Consider the following 16,753-nt stretch of genomic DNA (forward strand, 5'->3'; position numbering starts at 1 on the left):
GTCTTTCATGCTGTTTTGAGGAACTGATGACAGTTCAAATAAAATATTCCAAACAAAGGGACTCTAATAAGCTGAAGGCACACCATTGTAAGGATCACCAAAAGCTGCAACATTGCCTGGCCTTGAAAATACAATCTACAAAGTATAAGCACCACTGAGTTGTTTTACTTCTCAAATTTAGTGAAACGAATTCAAGATTGCTTGTAGAAAAAGGGAATAACTCCATGCATGTATTTTACTGTTAACGACACAATTTAATAGATAAATTAAAAGTCTGTCCACTGCAACTGCTTGAGTTCTTAAATGAAGTAGTTCACATAATTCAACATGATACAACGTGAGTTTGAATTTCACCGCCACCTTTCACAAAAAAGAAAAAAAAATCGAAGAACATGAAATGGCATGTTAAAAAGATATGTGTCACGCCCCGAGCCTACACCCTGGGCGGGACCGGCACTCGGAAACCATTGCTGGCCCCAAGCGAACCCTTGGCCTGGCTTTCTTAACTCAGCGGAAACCTAACTCAATAGAATAACTCAAAGCAATGCAATATTTCAAAACAACTTAACTTATAAAATATGGCCCTAAGGCAACCCGAATCTCAAAATAGGATATTTACATAAATACATAGTTAAGAGACTCAAAACTAGCTGACTGACTGTCTGTCTATGAAGCCTCTAAAAATACTGAGATGGATGTTGGGACAGACCCCGCAACATCCTAATAAAATCAAAACTAAGAACACTCAATAATTGAGCCCTCCGGAATGCAAGGAGGCTCACCACTGACTCTGGAGTGCTCAGCTGGATCAACGACGTGCAGGCTGCTGATCTGGGATACCTGAATCTGCATCATGAAACGATGCAGGCCAACTGGCATCAGTACATGGAATGTACGAGTATGCAAGCTGGAAAACTAAGCAACAACGGCTAGAAGGAGAAATCTGGAAGAAACTGAATAGCTTACCTGACTCAACTCAACTCAACCTGACTGACTTCTTTCAATATAAGGCAATTTAAAACAAGTGCGATATAAAGAAGGACTGTTTAAAACATGCTATAAACTCTGTGTGTATACAAGATACAATAAGCCTGAAATGTATATAGAAATACAATGAACTGATGTATATAAAAATACAATAATCTCTGAGTATGAAAATACAATAACTGCTGTGGGAGCTTCTCTAACCGACAACCATCACATAAGAGCTATAGTGATGATACAGCGATCGACCTCACGCTGCCAGAGCATCTTATACCCGGCCAAAGGTATAAGACCTGAACTGCCTAATGGATCCACTAGTCTAATCTGAAAAGGATTCATCTAGAAAGCATGATCCTTTTCTACCCATGGTGGCTAACATGGTTCTATGGGGGCTGTGGGTTCTTTGGAACGCTCCCCCAATTCGGTGCTCGATACTACTCCCAAAAATGTACTGGCTCTTATGTTTTTAAAACATATTTATTCCTGCTGATATGAGATAATTACTCAAAAACTAGCCCGAAGGCCCCTTTGGAAATCTCAGTTTCCAACCTTGTTCAATTGTAAAAACATTTCTTTAAAACTTCTTTGGGAATACATAGTTCCCTAATAACTTTGAGACTGAACTCAACTTTAAACTCTTGACTTAACTTGACTGCTAACTTCACTTGACTTGGAACCATCTTTCCTTGAATCGGAATTATGAATTCAAGGTGTTCGATCACATGTTATGGAGGGATTCTTGAACTCTTAGACGCACTATGGAGTGTCGGAAACAACCATAAAACATAGGTAATAATACTTTGGAACTTGCTTGAGAAAGTGGGAAAAGGAATGGGGAACTTGGCTGAGACTTTAGATTTCTGGTGACACAGGCGGCATCTACGGAAGCCATCGACGGACCGTAGATGAACCTACGGTCCGTACTGTAGGTCCGTAGATCGCGTCAGAGATTTTCCCCAGAATTTATTTAAGAAAAAGACTAAGTGTTGACCTACGGTCCTGACTTACGGTCCGTGGATCGAGCTACGGACCTTGGGTCGGACCCGTAGATCGACGCCCCAAAAACCAACTTCTGTCTTGATCGACGGTTGACCAGTACGGACCGTCGATTGATCTACGGTCCGTAGGTCACGCCCGTAGATGGGGATCGACAGCCCAGATATTTGCTGCGAAAAGATGTGAATCAACCTCCAATGGTCATAACTCTTAGAATCATAATTCCCTCAACATACAATAGGTTTCAACTACACAATCCACAACATCAACAACAACTAACAACTTCACCAACTTCACCAACTTTAACAACTTCAACAACTTTAACAACTTCAACAACTATTCCAATCTTTTCTCAATCATATAATAAACTAGGTGTGTGTGGGGGAAAGGATCAACCCACACGAAAAACTCACATACCTTTAATAGGGATCACCCCCGACGAAAATCCACAACGATCTTGACTAAGCTCCTCTTCCTTCTCTTCTTCTCCTTCTCCTTCTCCTCTTCTTAAATCTCAAGAACCCTAACTCTTTCTCTTTCAAAAAGGGACAAAAATGATCCAAAGATCATTCTAATACAACAATATGAGCTCAAAAGAATTGGCTAGGGAAAAGACTAAAATGCCCTTAAAGATTCCCGGACGGATTTCCTTGTCAACTGCCCAACTTTCAAAGGTCATAACTCCCTCATATGAACTCGGAATTGAGCAAACTCGGTGGCGTTGAAAAGTGCGTTCCAAGGGCTTCGCAACCATAATTGGAACTACTCCTAACTCATCCTGAGCTAGGAGTTACGACTACTCGAAGTTGGCCAAAAACTCATTCTTTTCCACACTTAGCCAAATTTTCCAGATTTTAAATTTTTCCAAAAAAAATGACTATTTCCAAATTTCAAGCTTCATCAAAGCCACTTCAAATTGTCGGATGTTACAATATCTCCCCCTTGGGAACATTCGTCCTCGAATGAGGTTGCTCTTACAAAACTAAGGGTGTAACATCTAACTCAAACACCCAACAAGCAATTATGCAAACAACAACAACAACTACAACAACAACGACAACATGCCCATTATATTTTAAAGAGCACTAAGAAGGAAATTAATACCTTAATCCGCATTCCCTCCGGATTCAAAAAGATGCGGATATCTCTTCTTCATGTCCTCTTCGGCTTCCCAAGTGGCTTCCTCAACAAATTGGTTCCTCCAAAGGACCTTGACTGACGCCACATCTTTCGTTCTCAACCTACGAACTTGGCGATCTAAAATCTGAACCGGCACTTCCTCATAAGATAAGTTATCCTTGATCTTAACACTTTCAGTCGGTAGGATCAATGAAGGATCACCTATGCACTTTTTCAACATAGAGATGTGAAATACCGGATGAACCGTTGCTAGCTCTTGTGATAACTCCAACTCATAAGCAACATTGTCAATCCTCTTGGCTATGCGGTAAGTTCCAATATACCGGGGACTGAGTTTCCCCTTCTTACCGAACCTCATAACGCCTTTCATGGGTGAAACCTTCAAATATACCCAATCGTCTACTTCAAACTCTAATGCCCTTCTCCTAACATCAGTGTAGGATTTCTGACGACTCTGTGCCGTCTTCAACCTCTCTTGAATCACTTTCACCTTCTCCATAGCTTGGTGAACTAAATCTGGTCCTATCAACTGTGCTTCACCAACCTCAAACCATCCAATAGGAGATCTACATCTTCTCCCATAAAGGGCTTCATATGGAGCCATCTGGATGCTAGAGTGATAACTGTTGTTGTAGGCAAATTCAATTAGAGGTAGGTGATCATCCCAACTACCTTTGAAATCGATCACACAAGCCCTCAACATATCCTCTACGGTCTGAATAGTGCGCTCTGCTTGCCCATCAGTCTGAGGATGAAAGGCAGTACTTAAGTTCACCTTTGAACCCAAGCCCTTCTGAAAAGATTTCCAGAACTGTGCAGTAAACTGTGCACCTCTATCTGAAATAATGGAGATTGGGACTCCATGAAGTCTCACTATCTCTTGAACATACAACTTGGCATAATCTTCTGCTGTATTGGTAGTCTTTACCGGTAGAAAATGAGCTGACTTTGTCATTCGGTCGACAATTACCCAAATAGAATCATGCTGTCTGCGAGACCTCGGCAACCCTGTGATGAAATCCATATTGATCATCTCCCACTTCCACTCTGGAAGTTCTATCCTCTGAGCCAAACCACCGGGCCTTTGGTGTTCAACTTTCACTTGTTGGCAATTTGGACACTTAGCAACAAACTCAGCAATGCCCCTCTTCATGCCATTCCACCAATAAACTTCACGCAAATCACGATACATCTTGGTGGAACCTGGATGAACGGAATATCGGGAGCTATGAGCTTCCTCCATAATCTTTTCTTGGAGTCCATCTACCATAGGTACACACATTCTACCTTGATATCTTAATACACCATCTCCCCCTTGTTCAAAAGCTAATACTCTTTGTTTCTGAACATTTGCCTTCAACTCGAGCAAAATGGGATCTTGATCATGCTTTTCTTTCACTTCCGACATTAATGATGACTCGGCCCTGCTCGTTACCGCTATAACTCCTTCTGCGGAATCTGTGAAGCTGACTCCCAGGCATGCCAGTCTGTGCACATCTTTTGCTAACCTTCTCCTTCCTTCTCCAATATGGGCGGTGCTACCCATAGACAACCTGCTCAAAGAATCGGCAACAACATTAGCCTTACCTGGGTGGTAAAGAATACTCAGGTCATAATCCTTGAGTAACTCTAACCACCTCCTCTGTCTGAGATTAAGCTCTTTCTGAGTAAGCACATATTGAAGGCTCTTGTGATCAGTGAATATGTCGACATGCACACCATACAAGTAATGACGCCATATCTTCAAAGCAAATACCACATCAGCTAGCTCTAAGTCATGGGTTGGGTAGTTCTTCTCATGAACCTTCAACTGTCTGGAGGCATAAGCTATAACTTTGTCATTCTGCATTAAGACACAACCCAAAGAAACTCTAGACGCATCACAATACACCACAAAACCTTGAGTACCTTCTGGTAGCATTAAAACTGGAGCTGTAATCAATCTCTTTTTCAATTCCTGAAAGCTTTTCTCACAAGCTTCAGACCATTGAAATTTCACCGTCTTCTGAGTCAACTTTGTCAAAGGAGATGCAATAGTTGAGAACCCTTCAACAAACCTTCTATAATAGCCAGCTAATCCCAAGAAACTCCTAATTTCAGTTGGAGATGTGGGTCTAGGCCAATTCTGCACTGCCTCAATTTTCCGAGTATCAACTTTAATTCCATCACCGGACACAATATGGCCTAGGAACGCCACAGACTTAAGCCAAAACTCACATTTAGAGAACTTGGCATACAACTCCTTATCTTTCAAAGTCTGAAGAACTGTTCTGAGATGACTAGCATGATCTTTTTCATTCCTTGAATAGATTAGTATATCATTAATAAAGACAATAACAAACATATCTAAATAGGGTTTGAAGACTCTATTCATCAAATCCATGAAAGCTGCCGGCGCATTGGTCAAACCAAAGGACATGACCAAAAACTCATAGTGACCATACCTGGTTCTGAAAGCTGTTTTTGGGATATCACATTCCCTTACCCTTAACTGATGATAGCCTGATCGGAAGTCAATCTTTGAAAAACAAGTGGCACCCTGAAGCTGATAAAAAAGATCATCAATCCTCGGAAGAGGGTACTTGTTCTTGATGGTAACCTTATTCAACTGGTGGTAGTCTATACACATTCTAAGGGAACCATCTTTCTTTCTCACAAACAAAACCGGAGCGCCCCAAGGCGAGACACTTGGTCGAATGAAACCCTTATCTAGGAGATCTTTCAACTGCTCCTTCAACTCTTTCAACTCTGCTGGTGCCATTCTATATGGCGGAATTGAGATAGGACGAGTATCTGGAATGAGATCTATGCCGAAATCTATTTCTCTCTCAGGAGGAATTCCGGGTAGATCATCAGGAAAAACTTCTGGAAACTCTCTTACTATAGGGACTGACTGGAAATGAGGTATCTCAACACTAGAGTCATGGACTCGGATTAAGTGATAGATACAACCCTTCAAAACTAACTTTCTTGCCTTAAGGTACGAAATAAAACGACCACTACAAGAAAAACTGTTACTTAAGACCAACATTTAGGGATGAGCTTCTAATCCCGTCTCTAAAGATATATGTATTGGGACGAGATTATATTCCGGTCCTTATTTGTATATTCTATTGCGAAGATACTTAATCCGGTCCCTAAATAACATATTAACTTGTCCCAAATTCAATTAAAAAACTTAGAGCCCAACTTTCAGCCAAAATATAATACTAAAGTATTAAAAAACTCACCAAAATTTAGGCGCCAGTTATTTTTAGCCAAAAAGGAAAAACCCTACTCTTTTCTAAAATCTAAAGCAAAACGTAAAACGCAAAAAAAAAAACTCTTTGTCTGCTGCTGGTCGCAGCTTCCCTATAGCAGCATATAGTCGATCTATTCATCAACAGTCGATCGTTCTTCTCATCTACAACGTCCGACGGCCAATTTCAACATCAAAGTACTTTCCATCGCAACTTTGTCTTCTATCGTATAGAATTGATGCTGAACTGCTCGGTGAAACAGATCGTACAGGTAATTTAGTTCTTCTTCTAATAAAGTTTCTATTGTTTCGAATTCCATAAACTGTACATGGATTTTTTATTGTTTTATTTAAGTTACTCTTCTTCTTGTTCTTCCTCTTTTCTAACATTAGATAGGTTAAAAGCTTCTTATTAATATGATCTGTTTTCTTATGTACAATCTGTGAATGACTATTGGGTTGAGTTTCTAATAGTGACTCGATTTTGTGACCACTCTTCTAATAAAGTTTCTATTGTTTCGAATTTCATAAACTGTACTTGGATTTTTTGTTGTTTAATTTAAGTTACTCTTCTTCTTGTTCTTTCTCTTTTCTAACATTAGATAGGTTAAAAGTTTCTTGATCTGATCTGTTTTCTTATGTACAATCTGTGAAAGATTATCGGGTTGAGTTTCTAATAGTTATTCAATTTTTTTAACTGTTGTATGTGCCTGAAGATTATACAATTTGTTTTATAGAGTGCATATTTTATTTGAAAAGTCTAATTATTTCGCTAAGAACATATACTAATTTTTTTTCTTCGATGTTGATATTTTGTGAGTGAAATAAGAAGTAGACCTCTTACATGTAACTTTTAAAGTAAGATATACTTACATAATAGTAATGCTTCTGTTAATTAGGAGAGGCGAGACTCGCAAACAAATGTATTGTATCTATAAGGTCCATACCTTTTCCATATAACTTATTAAGCAAGAGAAATATAGGCGTGTGATATTTGTCGCTTCGTCAAATTTAAAGAGGCGAAGCATCATGATGAACCTAAAAAGAACAAAATTGATTTATTTGGCATTAGAATTTAATTCTATATGAATTTCCAGCGGCTTATAACTACATGTGAGGTATTTTTGTGTTCCGGAAAGTTTGTCTTATGAATTTCGTGGGGCTAACTCCATGTGTGGTTCTAGCGATTATGTGTTTCACAAAGTACATAAAACTTCGTAGCTTGTAGCAATGAATAGAGGATAACATTCTCTTTTCTGATTGCTCCTCTAGGTTGGAACAAATAGCAATCTATTTTAGAGGCATTTGGGAAAACTTGTTTGTGATCGTAATATTTGTCCCTTGGGAGTATCATCGTGGCATGATATTACGCAAGAAAAGTTGAATCATATGTGGGCAGCCATTGAGGTAATAAATATACACATGATTCATATTATATAGTGCTACCTAATATGTCGTGTGTTCTTGTCCATATAGCTAATGTTTCTTATTTTAGAAGTTTATCTACAGTCGCTAGCAATTAATTGTAATAGATAAAGAATCTATAATCAAGTACCTTAGAGTGTTTTTATAACTTAGGAACATATTGTTCAGAAATAGAGATCAAGCTTGTAGATAATAACTGAACTCATGTTTCAATTGTTGTAGCAAAATATGTGAAGGACAAGTCAATCCAACAGTCTCTTATGAATGTCCCAAGTGGAGTAGACAATAAAAAAATGAGAATGGTTAGTAAAGGTACATTTTGCTTCTGAAAATTTCCAGGTATGCCTACTGAATTAAATTTTCTACACTACTGCAACACTGCTGCCAGCTTTTCTGTTTTATTGTGTTCTGCCAAATTCTTGTTCATCCGGCTTAACTTGTGTCCAGTTGATCTGCTATGTTCCATCATGATTGTCTGAATCTACTTTTAGAACCTTGATTGTATCACTTTCCTTCACCCAGTCGTAAGTCACTGCTTGCTCAACTTCTCTTCCTTTAGGATCCTTGACTCTAACCTTCTTCGGCAGCTCCCTAGCTTAAGTTCATACCTACACAGATTTGTAGTAGGGGTTTCCCTATGCCTTATAGGCTGCTTCTGCAAGTCCCATGTACACAAGGTCTTTTCAAAATTAGTAGTCACTTTCTGAATTTGAGCTAGAATCACATTTTCATAAATGTTCAAAACAATCAAATTTAATACTACCAAATATATCTAAAAAAGCACGTTTCAAACAGCTCAGCCAAAACTTTTGAGTAAAAAATGAGAAAATTAATGGTCATCTTAGTTTTTTTCCCCTTCAGCTCTTATTTACATGCTTCTATCATATAGTATAATATATGTTAATCTTTTTCATGCGGCCTCTTGTGATTTGAAACATGCCATGACATTTCTATGAATATAGGAGCACGCCAATGGGAATTTCTTGCTTCTAATCAGACATTTTGCAAATAGCAGTACCAAGTCAATATAGCCATAAATAAGCACTTCAGGTACTGATGTATTAGGAACTGATGTTGTTGTGCTCGACGATGTGCACCCCTGGCTCTTCTCACTTATCTCTATTTCATTGCTCTTCGGAGTGACGATCCTTGCCTTTTCAGGTAGCAAAGGCCACTGTTCCATTGGCTGACTTTCCCCTCATCCAAACTGTTTTTTTAGCTATCAATGTTATGGATATAAAAAAAGTGCACTTTGAAGCATATAAATCAGGGTATTTTGTTTAGCTTCTGCAATGGTTTCGTCCATATTCCTTAGAAATTTCCTAGCCTCTAGGATTTTGGAGTATTAACGGTTTGTTAAAGAATGTGTATGGTCCTGCTTGCAGCATCCTTATCTTCAATAGATTCAAACCTAAATATACAGTAACCCTCATCGTGCATCATTCATTAATAGGTGCAATATACAGTAACCCTCATCATCCACACATTCATTACAAAATTCTCTAATGTTTAGACAATTCAGTACAAATCTCCCCACAAATCTGCATCTGAGAACTGAAGTCCTCGAACAGCCATCTCTATACCATTTTCTTCACCCTCATTTGGTTTCAACTTAACAAGTGATTTCACCCCTAAATCCATTTCCTCTCCTTCAGCAATTGGACGGATCTGAGCTGGGTCAAAACTTCCAAATTGTAGACTTTGTAAACAGTTCAGCTCGTCCTCCGGTGTTATCAGTTGTGCTTCCGATATCGTATTTATACCAAACTGTTATTTTTTTCTGGTTCACATTTTTTCCTTGTTGTTTAAAATACATCAATGGCTTCTTGATACTGGCTTTTCTCATCCTCCCTCTTGCCATTTCGGCCACCATGTGTAAGATAACAATTCGCGTTTATCGTGCGCCTAGAGAGGCTTTTTTTTTTCATTACACTTTCATCAAATATAATAGTGTCGATAATGTCTGTAACAAACCTCCTACAAAATATTGTTTAACAAAAATCATAATCTTAAATTTTCTAGGCAGCAGCCTTTTGCTTCTTTGGTACACAATAGGTACCAACAACACAAGCATGGTTTCTTTCAAAAGGTTCAAGAGTAACCTGCTCTACTAGTTTAAACTGCTCAGCTTGTAGCTTCTTCACTTCCTGAGCAAATACGATATCCACTGGCACTGTTGAATCAATACAGTTTGCCTTGATTGAGATAACAAAGTTACCCCCAGCTTTCAAGAAGTATGATGCATTAGAGCTAAAATTCTTGCCTGATCAGGCTGAGCAACATAAAAAAATATCACATCCACCATTCCAACCAACATTCTGTATTTGGTTGGGTGTCTAGCATCCTCGATAATGGGAATAACATTAGTAAGTTTCTTAGCCATGTTAAGCAAGTCCCTTCTACTTCTGTGAGAAAATTCAGCAACATATACAACCCCATCAGGACCAACAAGGTCTGAGACATGAGATATTGTTTTTCCTGAAGCAGCACCCAGGTAAAGGACACGAGCACCTGGTTTAATCCAGATGTCATCAACTCCTCCAAGAATTGCAGCTGCTAACTTAGAACGGAAAGGATTCCACACTCTGTATTCAACCTTTGTTCCATCTTCATTCTGAACAGAGATTTTCTTTTCATTGTAGACAGCTTCACCGGGTACCAAATTCTTAGTACAAAGAGCATTTTCCTTTGCCCTTAGCAATGAACACACCTTCATGTCTATGAGGCTCCACCACAACCTTACTACCACCCTTCATTCCTCCACATCCCCTTCCTCCACCTCTTCCACCTCTGTCTCCTCTACCCCATCTTTCACCTCCTCGTTTCATCCCACTTTCTCCGCTTCCAAAACCCCCTCTTCCACCACTGCAACCACCTGTGCCACCTCGTCCTCCTCCATCTCCTCTACCGCCCCTGAATCCACCACCACCACGACCTCTAGTTGGTGCAACCATGGCTGTTGCTGCTGCTGCTGGAAATTGATGGAAGCAGAGAAGAGTTATCAAGTAGAGCTATAAACCCTAATGCTGAATCGCCTAGAGAGTCTTATTGGTAAGTGTCGGGTGTATATATCTGCTTAACGTAAAATTTCCTGCACAGCTGCAACATAACATTGCTGCTAATTTCTCTGTTTTACATTTTTCTGCCACGTTGTTGTTCATCTAGCTCGTCTCTTAAGCTATCTTTCCTATCCATTTATTTCAATTTTTGACAAAATGCATTTAGGTGTGCTTCTCTAAAATAGATGTTGGATTCTTGATTGATGTATCTGAAAGTTTTTCTAATAGATTTTTTTCTTATTTCTTGCAGATTTTGTAGAGATGTTTCTGGATATCACATGACAAAGACTAAACTTTAAGTTTGTTTGCTCAACTTTTGTTCATTCTTCAGTGAAGATACTAGCTTAGAAGATGGACCAACTCATTCTTACTTTGCTAAGAATGTTATGAAAACCTTGACTGATATCTAAGTTTTTTTGATAATTAAGCAAATATTGAATTTACATCATGTGATGCTCACAAATTTATTGTAATCAATTGCAATTTTTATTTCTATCGCCCTACAATCCTTTCTATATCATCTTTTGTATCCAGATTTTTAGTTGTAATTAATTTGATATTTGTTAGATTCTTGTGATATCAATGGTTGTAGGATCAATGGTGATAAGTTAGAGACCATAATTATTGACTGTCTGTAAAGGTCAATCTAGGACCAAAATTGTTGCTCGTCTCTAATGAATAAGCTAGGACTAGAAATGATGCTCGTCCTTAAAACAATTTTAGGACTAGGTTGTTGTTCGTCCTAAAACAACTCTAGGACCAGTTTGTTATGGTCGCTAGAGCTATTCTAGGACCAGATTGTCAGTGGTCTCTAACTCTATTCTAAGACCATGTCACACTCGTCTCTAAAGAGTTACTAGGACTAGGTTGCGGAAGGTCGCAAAAGAGGTTTAACGACCTGAATACCAAGATATCAATGGTCCATTTGGGACTAGATATGTAGTCCCTAAAGGTATTTCACGACCAGAATTTTTTGTCGTCTCAAAACCATTCAGGGACCAGTTTTTTGAACTCGTCCTTATTGACCAGTAGCGACGGCACTTTCTAGGATGAGTGACGACCAGGTTTTTCTGGTCTCGATTGCTCGATTGGGACCAGATTTGAACTTTCAGGGACCAGATTTCCCTTCCTTAGAGGCTAATTTTCTTGTAGTGGACCCTTAGGCACTGTTGAACTACTACTCCACTCTAGGACTGGCTCATTCGGAAACTGAAACTTGACTGCTCGAGTTCTACAATCTATCGATGCATAACAAGCATGAAGCCAATCCATACCTAGAATGACATCAAAATCTACCATGTCTAACTCAACCAAATCAGCCTTGGTGTTCTTGTGACTGATGGAAACAGGACAATCACGATAAACTCTTTCCGCTAGAATAGACTCCCCAATAGGTGTAGAAACACAAAAGGGTTCACAAAGTCTCTCAGGAAGAACCTCAAACTGATTTGCAACATAAGGAGTTACAAACGATAAACTTGCTCCTGGGTCTAGCAAAGCATACACATCAAAAGCAAAGACTTTGATCATACCAGTTACAACATTCGGAGAATTCTCTTGCTCATGGCGACTGGTGATAGCATAAAGGCGGTTCGCTCCTCCACCAACACTAGCAGTAGCTCCTCTAGGTGCCATCCTGTCTGGGGGAATAACTGAAGAAAACTGTGCTTTATTGCCTCCATTACCCAGCCTATTCTTTGGACACTCTCGCATGAAATGCCCATTCTGACCACACTTGAAACAACCAAGGGAGCCTTCTCGACAAATACCTGAGTGGTTCCTACCACATTTGGCGCAAACCGGAGGCTTACTACTCCCTTGCGCCACACTACCCGAAGATTGTGCTGGTCTAGCCCTGAAGTCCTTCGAATTCTGAACATTAAATTCACCTCTGTATCTGGGTGCAGGTGCTCTAGCAATTAATGGAGCAGGTCCCTGTTGCCTTTGCTGAAGGGAGGAACGGCTTGAAACACCTTTCTGCTGCCCGGACTCGTTCCCGATCTTAGCTCTCTTATTTCTAAACTCTTCTATGTCCCTCAGCTTCTCTTCCTCAACCTGCTGCACATAAACCATCAACCTTGATATATCGATGTCCCCGATAAGCATTGCAGCCCTACCTTCCTTGCTTGACAACCGAGACAGCCCCGCAACAAACAAGCTCATTCTATTCCTCATGTCCGCAACCATCTCCGGAGCATAGCGAGATAGTTGTGTGAACTTCAGACTGTACTCATGAACACTCAAGGACTCCTGCTTAAGTGTGAGGAACTCACGTACCTTAGCCTCTTTCAATTCTCGAGGAATGAAATGCCCCAAGAAAGCTTCTTCAAAACGGGCCCAACTCGCAGGTGGTGCATTCTTAACTCTGCCCCTTATCCACTGGTCAAACCATGTTCTGGCAACATCCTTCAGCTGATACGCAGCTAGTTCAACCCGCTCAGTATCCGCCATATGCATCACATCAAAAATCTTCTTCAACTCCTCAATGAAATCCTCTGGATCCTCAGTAGTGCTCGAACCCATGAAACTCGGAGGATTCATTCCCAAGAACTCACGAATCCTAGAAGTGTTAGCTCCTTCCTGTCGAGCTCCCCTTTGCTGACCAATCTGATTAGTTACAGCTTGACTCAGAATTCTAATTGCCTCTCGGAACTCGGCATTAGAAACTTCCCCTTGATCTTGCACTCCAGGTGCATCAGGTAACTCTTGCTCATTAACATAGCGTCTGGGAAGACGCCCTCTGCCAACTCTTCGTGGAGGCATGACTATCTGAAACACGCGCAAGCACGGATTAGAGAGAAACTTTTTAGAGATCAACTCTAACGCACGAAATGAGTGTGAAAGAAATGAGAAATCTTCCTAAATGTTGCAGCCTCCCAATTATAGATGTGGCGCGCTTCACACCGATAACTAGGACTCTACAGACACGGCTTCATAGACTCCCTAGGACTCTTGAACTCTATGCTCTGATACCAAGTTTGTCACGCCCCGAGCCTACACCCTGGGCGGGACCGGCACTCGGAAACCATTGCTGGCCCCAAGCGAACCCTTGGCCTGGCTTTCTTAACTCAGCGGAAACCTAACTCAACAGAATAACTCAAAGCAATGCAATATTTCAAAACAACTTAACTTATAAAATATGGCCCTAAGGCAACCCGAATCTCAAAATAGGATATTTACATAAATACATAGTTAAGAGACTCAAAACTAGCTGACTGACTGTCTGTCTATGAAGCCTCTAAAAATACTGAGATGGATGTTGGGACAGACCCCGCAACATCCTAATAAAATCAAAACTAAGAACACTCAATAATTGAGCCCTCCGGAATGCAAGGAGGCTCACCACTGACTCTGGAGTGCTCAGCTGGATCAACGACGTGCAGGCTGCTGATCTGGGATACCTGAATCTGCATCATGAAACGATGCAGGCCAACTGGCATCAGTACATGGAATGTACGAGTATGCAAGCTGGAAAACTAAGCAACAACGGCTAGAAGGATAAATCTGGAAGAAACTGAATAGCTTACCTGGCTCAACTCAACTCAACCTGACTGACTTCTTTCAATATAAGGCAATTTAAAACAAGTGCGATATAAAGAAGGACTGTTTAAAACATGCTATAAACTCTGTGTGTATACAAGATACAATAAGCCTGAAATGTATATAGAAATACAATGAACTGATGTATATAAAAATACAATAATCTCTGAGTATGAAAATACAATAACTGCTGTGGGAGCTTCTCTAACCGACAACCATCACATAAGAGCTATAGTGATGATACAGCGATCGACCTCACGCTGCCAGAGCATCTTATACCCGGCCAAAGGTATAAGACTTGAACTGCCTAATGGATCCACTAGTCTAATCTGAAAAGGATTCATCTAGAAAGCATGATCCTTTTCTACCCATGGTGGCTAACATGGTTCTATGGGGGCTGTGGGTTCTTTGGAACGCTCCCCCAATTCGGTGCTCGATACTACTCCCAAAAATGTACTGGCTCTTATGTTTTTAAAACATATTTATTCCTGCTGATATGAGATAATTACTCAAAAACTAGCCCGAAGGCCCCTTTGGAAATCTCAGTTTCCAACCTTGTTCAATTGTAAAAACATTTCTTTAAAACTTCTTTGGGAATACATAGTTCCCTAATAACTTTGAGACTGAACTCAACTTTAAACTCTTGACTTAACTTGACTGCTAACTTCACTTGACTTGGAACCATCTTTCCTTGAATCGGAATTATGAATTCAAGGTGTTCGATCACATGTTATGGAGGGATTCTTGAACTCTTAGACGCACTATGGAGTGTCGGAAACAACTATAAAACATAGGTAATAATACTTTGGAACTTGCTTGAGAAAGTGGGAAAAGGAATGGGGAACTTGGCTGAGACTTTAGATTTCTGGTGACACAGGCGGCATCTACGGAAGCCATCGACGGACCGTAGATGAACCTACGGTCCGTACTGTAGGTCCGTAGATCGCGTCAGAGATTTTCCCCAGAATTTATTTAAGAAAAAGACTAAGTGTTGACCTACGGTCCTGACTTACGGTCCGTGGATCGAGCTACGGACCTTGGGTCGGACCCGTAGATCGACGCCCCAAAAACCAACTTCTGTCTTGATCGACGGTTGACCAGTACGGACCGTCGATTGATCTACGGTCCGTAGGTCACGCCCGTAGATGGGGATCGACAGCCCAGATATTTGCTGCGAAAAGATGTGAATCAACCTCCAATGGTCATAACTCTTAGAATCATAATTCCCTCAACATACAATAGGTTTCAACTACACAATCCACAACATCAACAACAACTAACAACTTCACCAACTTCACCAACTTTAACAACTTCAACAACTTTAACAACTTCAACAACTATTCCAATCTTTTCTCAATCATATAATAAACTAGGTGTGTGTGGGGGAAAGGATCAACCCACACGAAAAACTCACATACCTTTAATAGGGATCACCCCCGACGAAAATCCACAACGATCTTGACTAAGCTCCTCTTCCTTCTCTTCTTCTCCTTCTCCTTCTCCTCTTCTTAAATCTCAAGAACCCTAACTCTTTCTCTTTCAAAAAGGGACAAAAATGATCCAAAGATCATTCTAATACAACAATATGAGCTCAAAAGAATTGGCTAGGGAAAAGACTAAAATGCCCTTAAAGATTCCCGGACGGATTTCCTTGTCAACTGCCCAACTTTCAAAGGTCATAACTCCCTCATACGAACTCGGAATTGAGCAAACTCGGTGGCGTTGAAAAGTGCGTTCCAAGGGCTTCGCAACCATAATTGGAACTACTCCTAACTCATCCTGAGCTAGGAGTTACGACTACTCGAAGTTGGCCAAAAACTCATTCTTTTCCACACTTAGCCAAATTTTCCAGATTTTAAATTTTTCCAAAAAAAATGACTATTTCCAAATTTCAAGCTTCATCAAAGCCACTTCAAATTGTCGGATGTTACAAAAGTCATACTTAAAGTTAAATCTGTTGAGCTTTTATTAGCAGTAGCACTACCTTTAGTCCATTCACATGGAAGCCATATCCTGAAAGTATTGAAACAAAAATAAGCAGTGAAACACAAGGCGGAAAATAAAGTTTGTACACTAAAAGAAAGCTAAGACTAAAGTCAGAACAACTCAAGCTACAAGTGTTACCAGTAGGTTTCCTTTAACCTTATGTGGAAGCAAGGCAATGACTAAACCTATACACTAGCTAGGCTGTTGTGATCAGTTGCTTGAATCAAGTTAAAATGGAAAGAATGAAGAGTCAGAAATGAATGAAGCATTCTTTGAAAAAAGAGTAAATAGAAACGTAGTCATTTTATCTGTGAAGAGTCAGAATAATCTCTTAACAGATTCAAACTTATAAACTGCAATTTCCAGGACTAACGTAGAGAACTAT

General features: G+C 40.0%; 1 protein-coding gene and 1 pseudogene across 1 annotated transcript in view; both read right to left on the reverse strand.

Moving 5' to 3' along the window:
- The window catches only part of LOC125825610 (uncharacterized), an 85,132-nt gene continuing 68,379 nt past the window's right edge, over positions 1-16,753 (reverse strand). Inside the window, exon 24 of the mRNA XM_049504934.1 lies at positions 1-135. Within this exon, the coding sequence (XP_049360891.1) occupies positions 64-135 (72 nt within the window). The 3' untranslated portion in view covers positions 1-63. The remainder of the gene's footprint in view (positions 136-16,753) is intronic.
- LOC125825633 (rRNA 2'-O-methyltransferase fibrillarin 2-like) lies at positions 9,802-10,810 on the reverse strand (annotated as a pseudogene).

Source organism: Solanum verrucosum, unplaced genomic scaffold (genome assembly GCF_900185275.1).
Source record: "Solanum verrucosum unplaced genomic scaffold, falcon-dt-bn FXZP01000298.1, whole genome shotgun sequence".
NCBI lineage: Eukaryota > Viridiplantae > Streptophyta > Magnoliopsida > Solanales > Solanaceae > Solanum > Solanum verrucosum.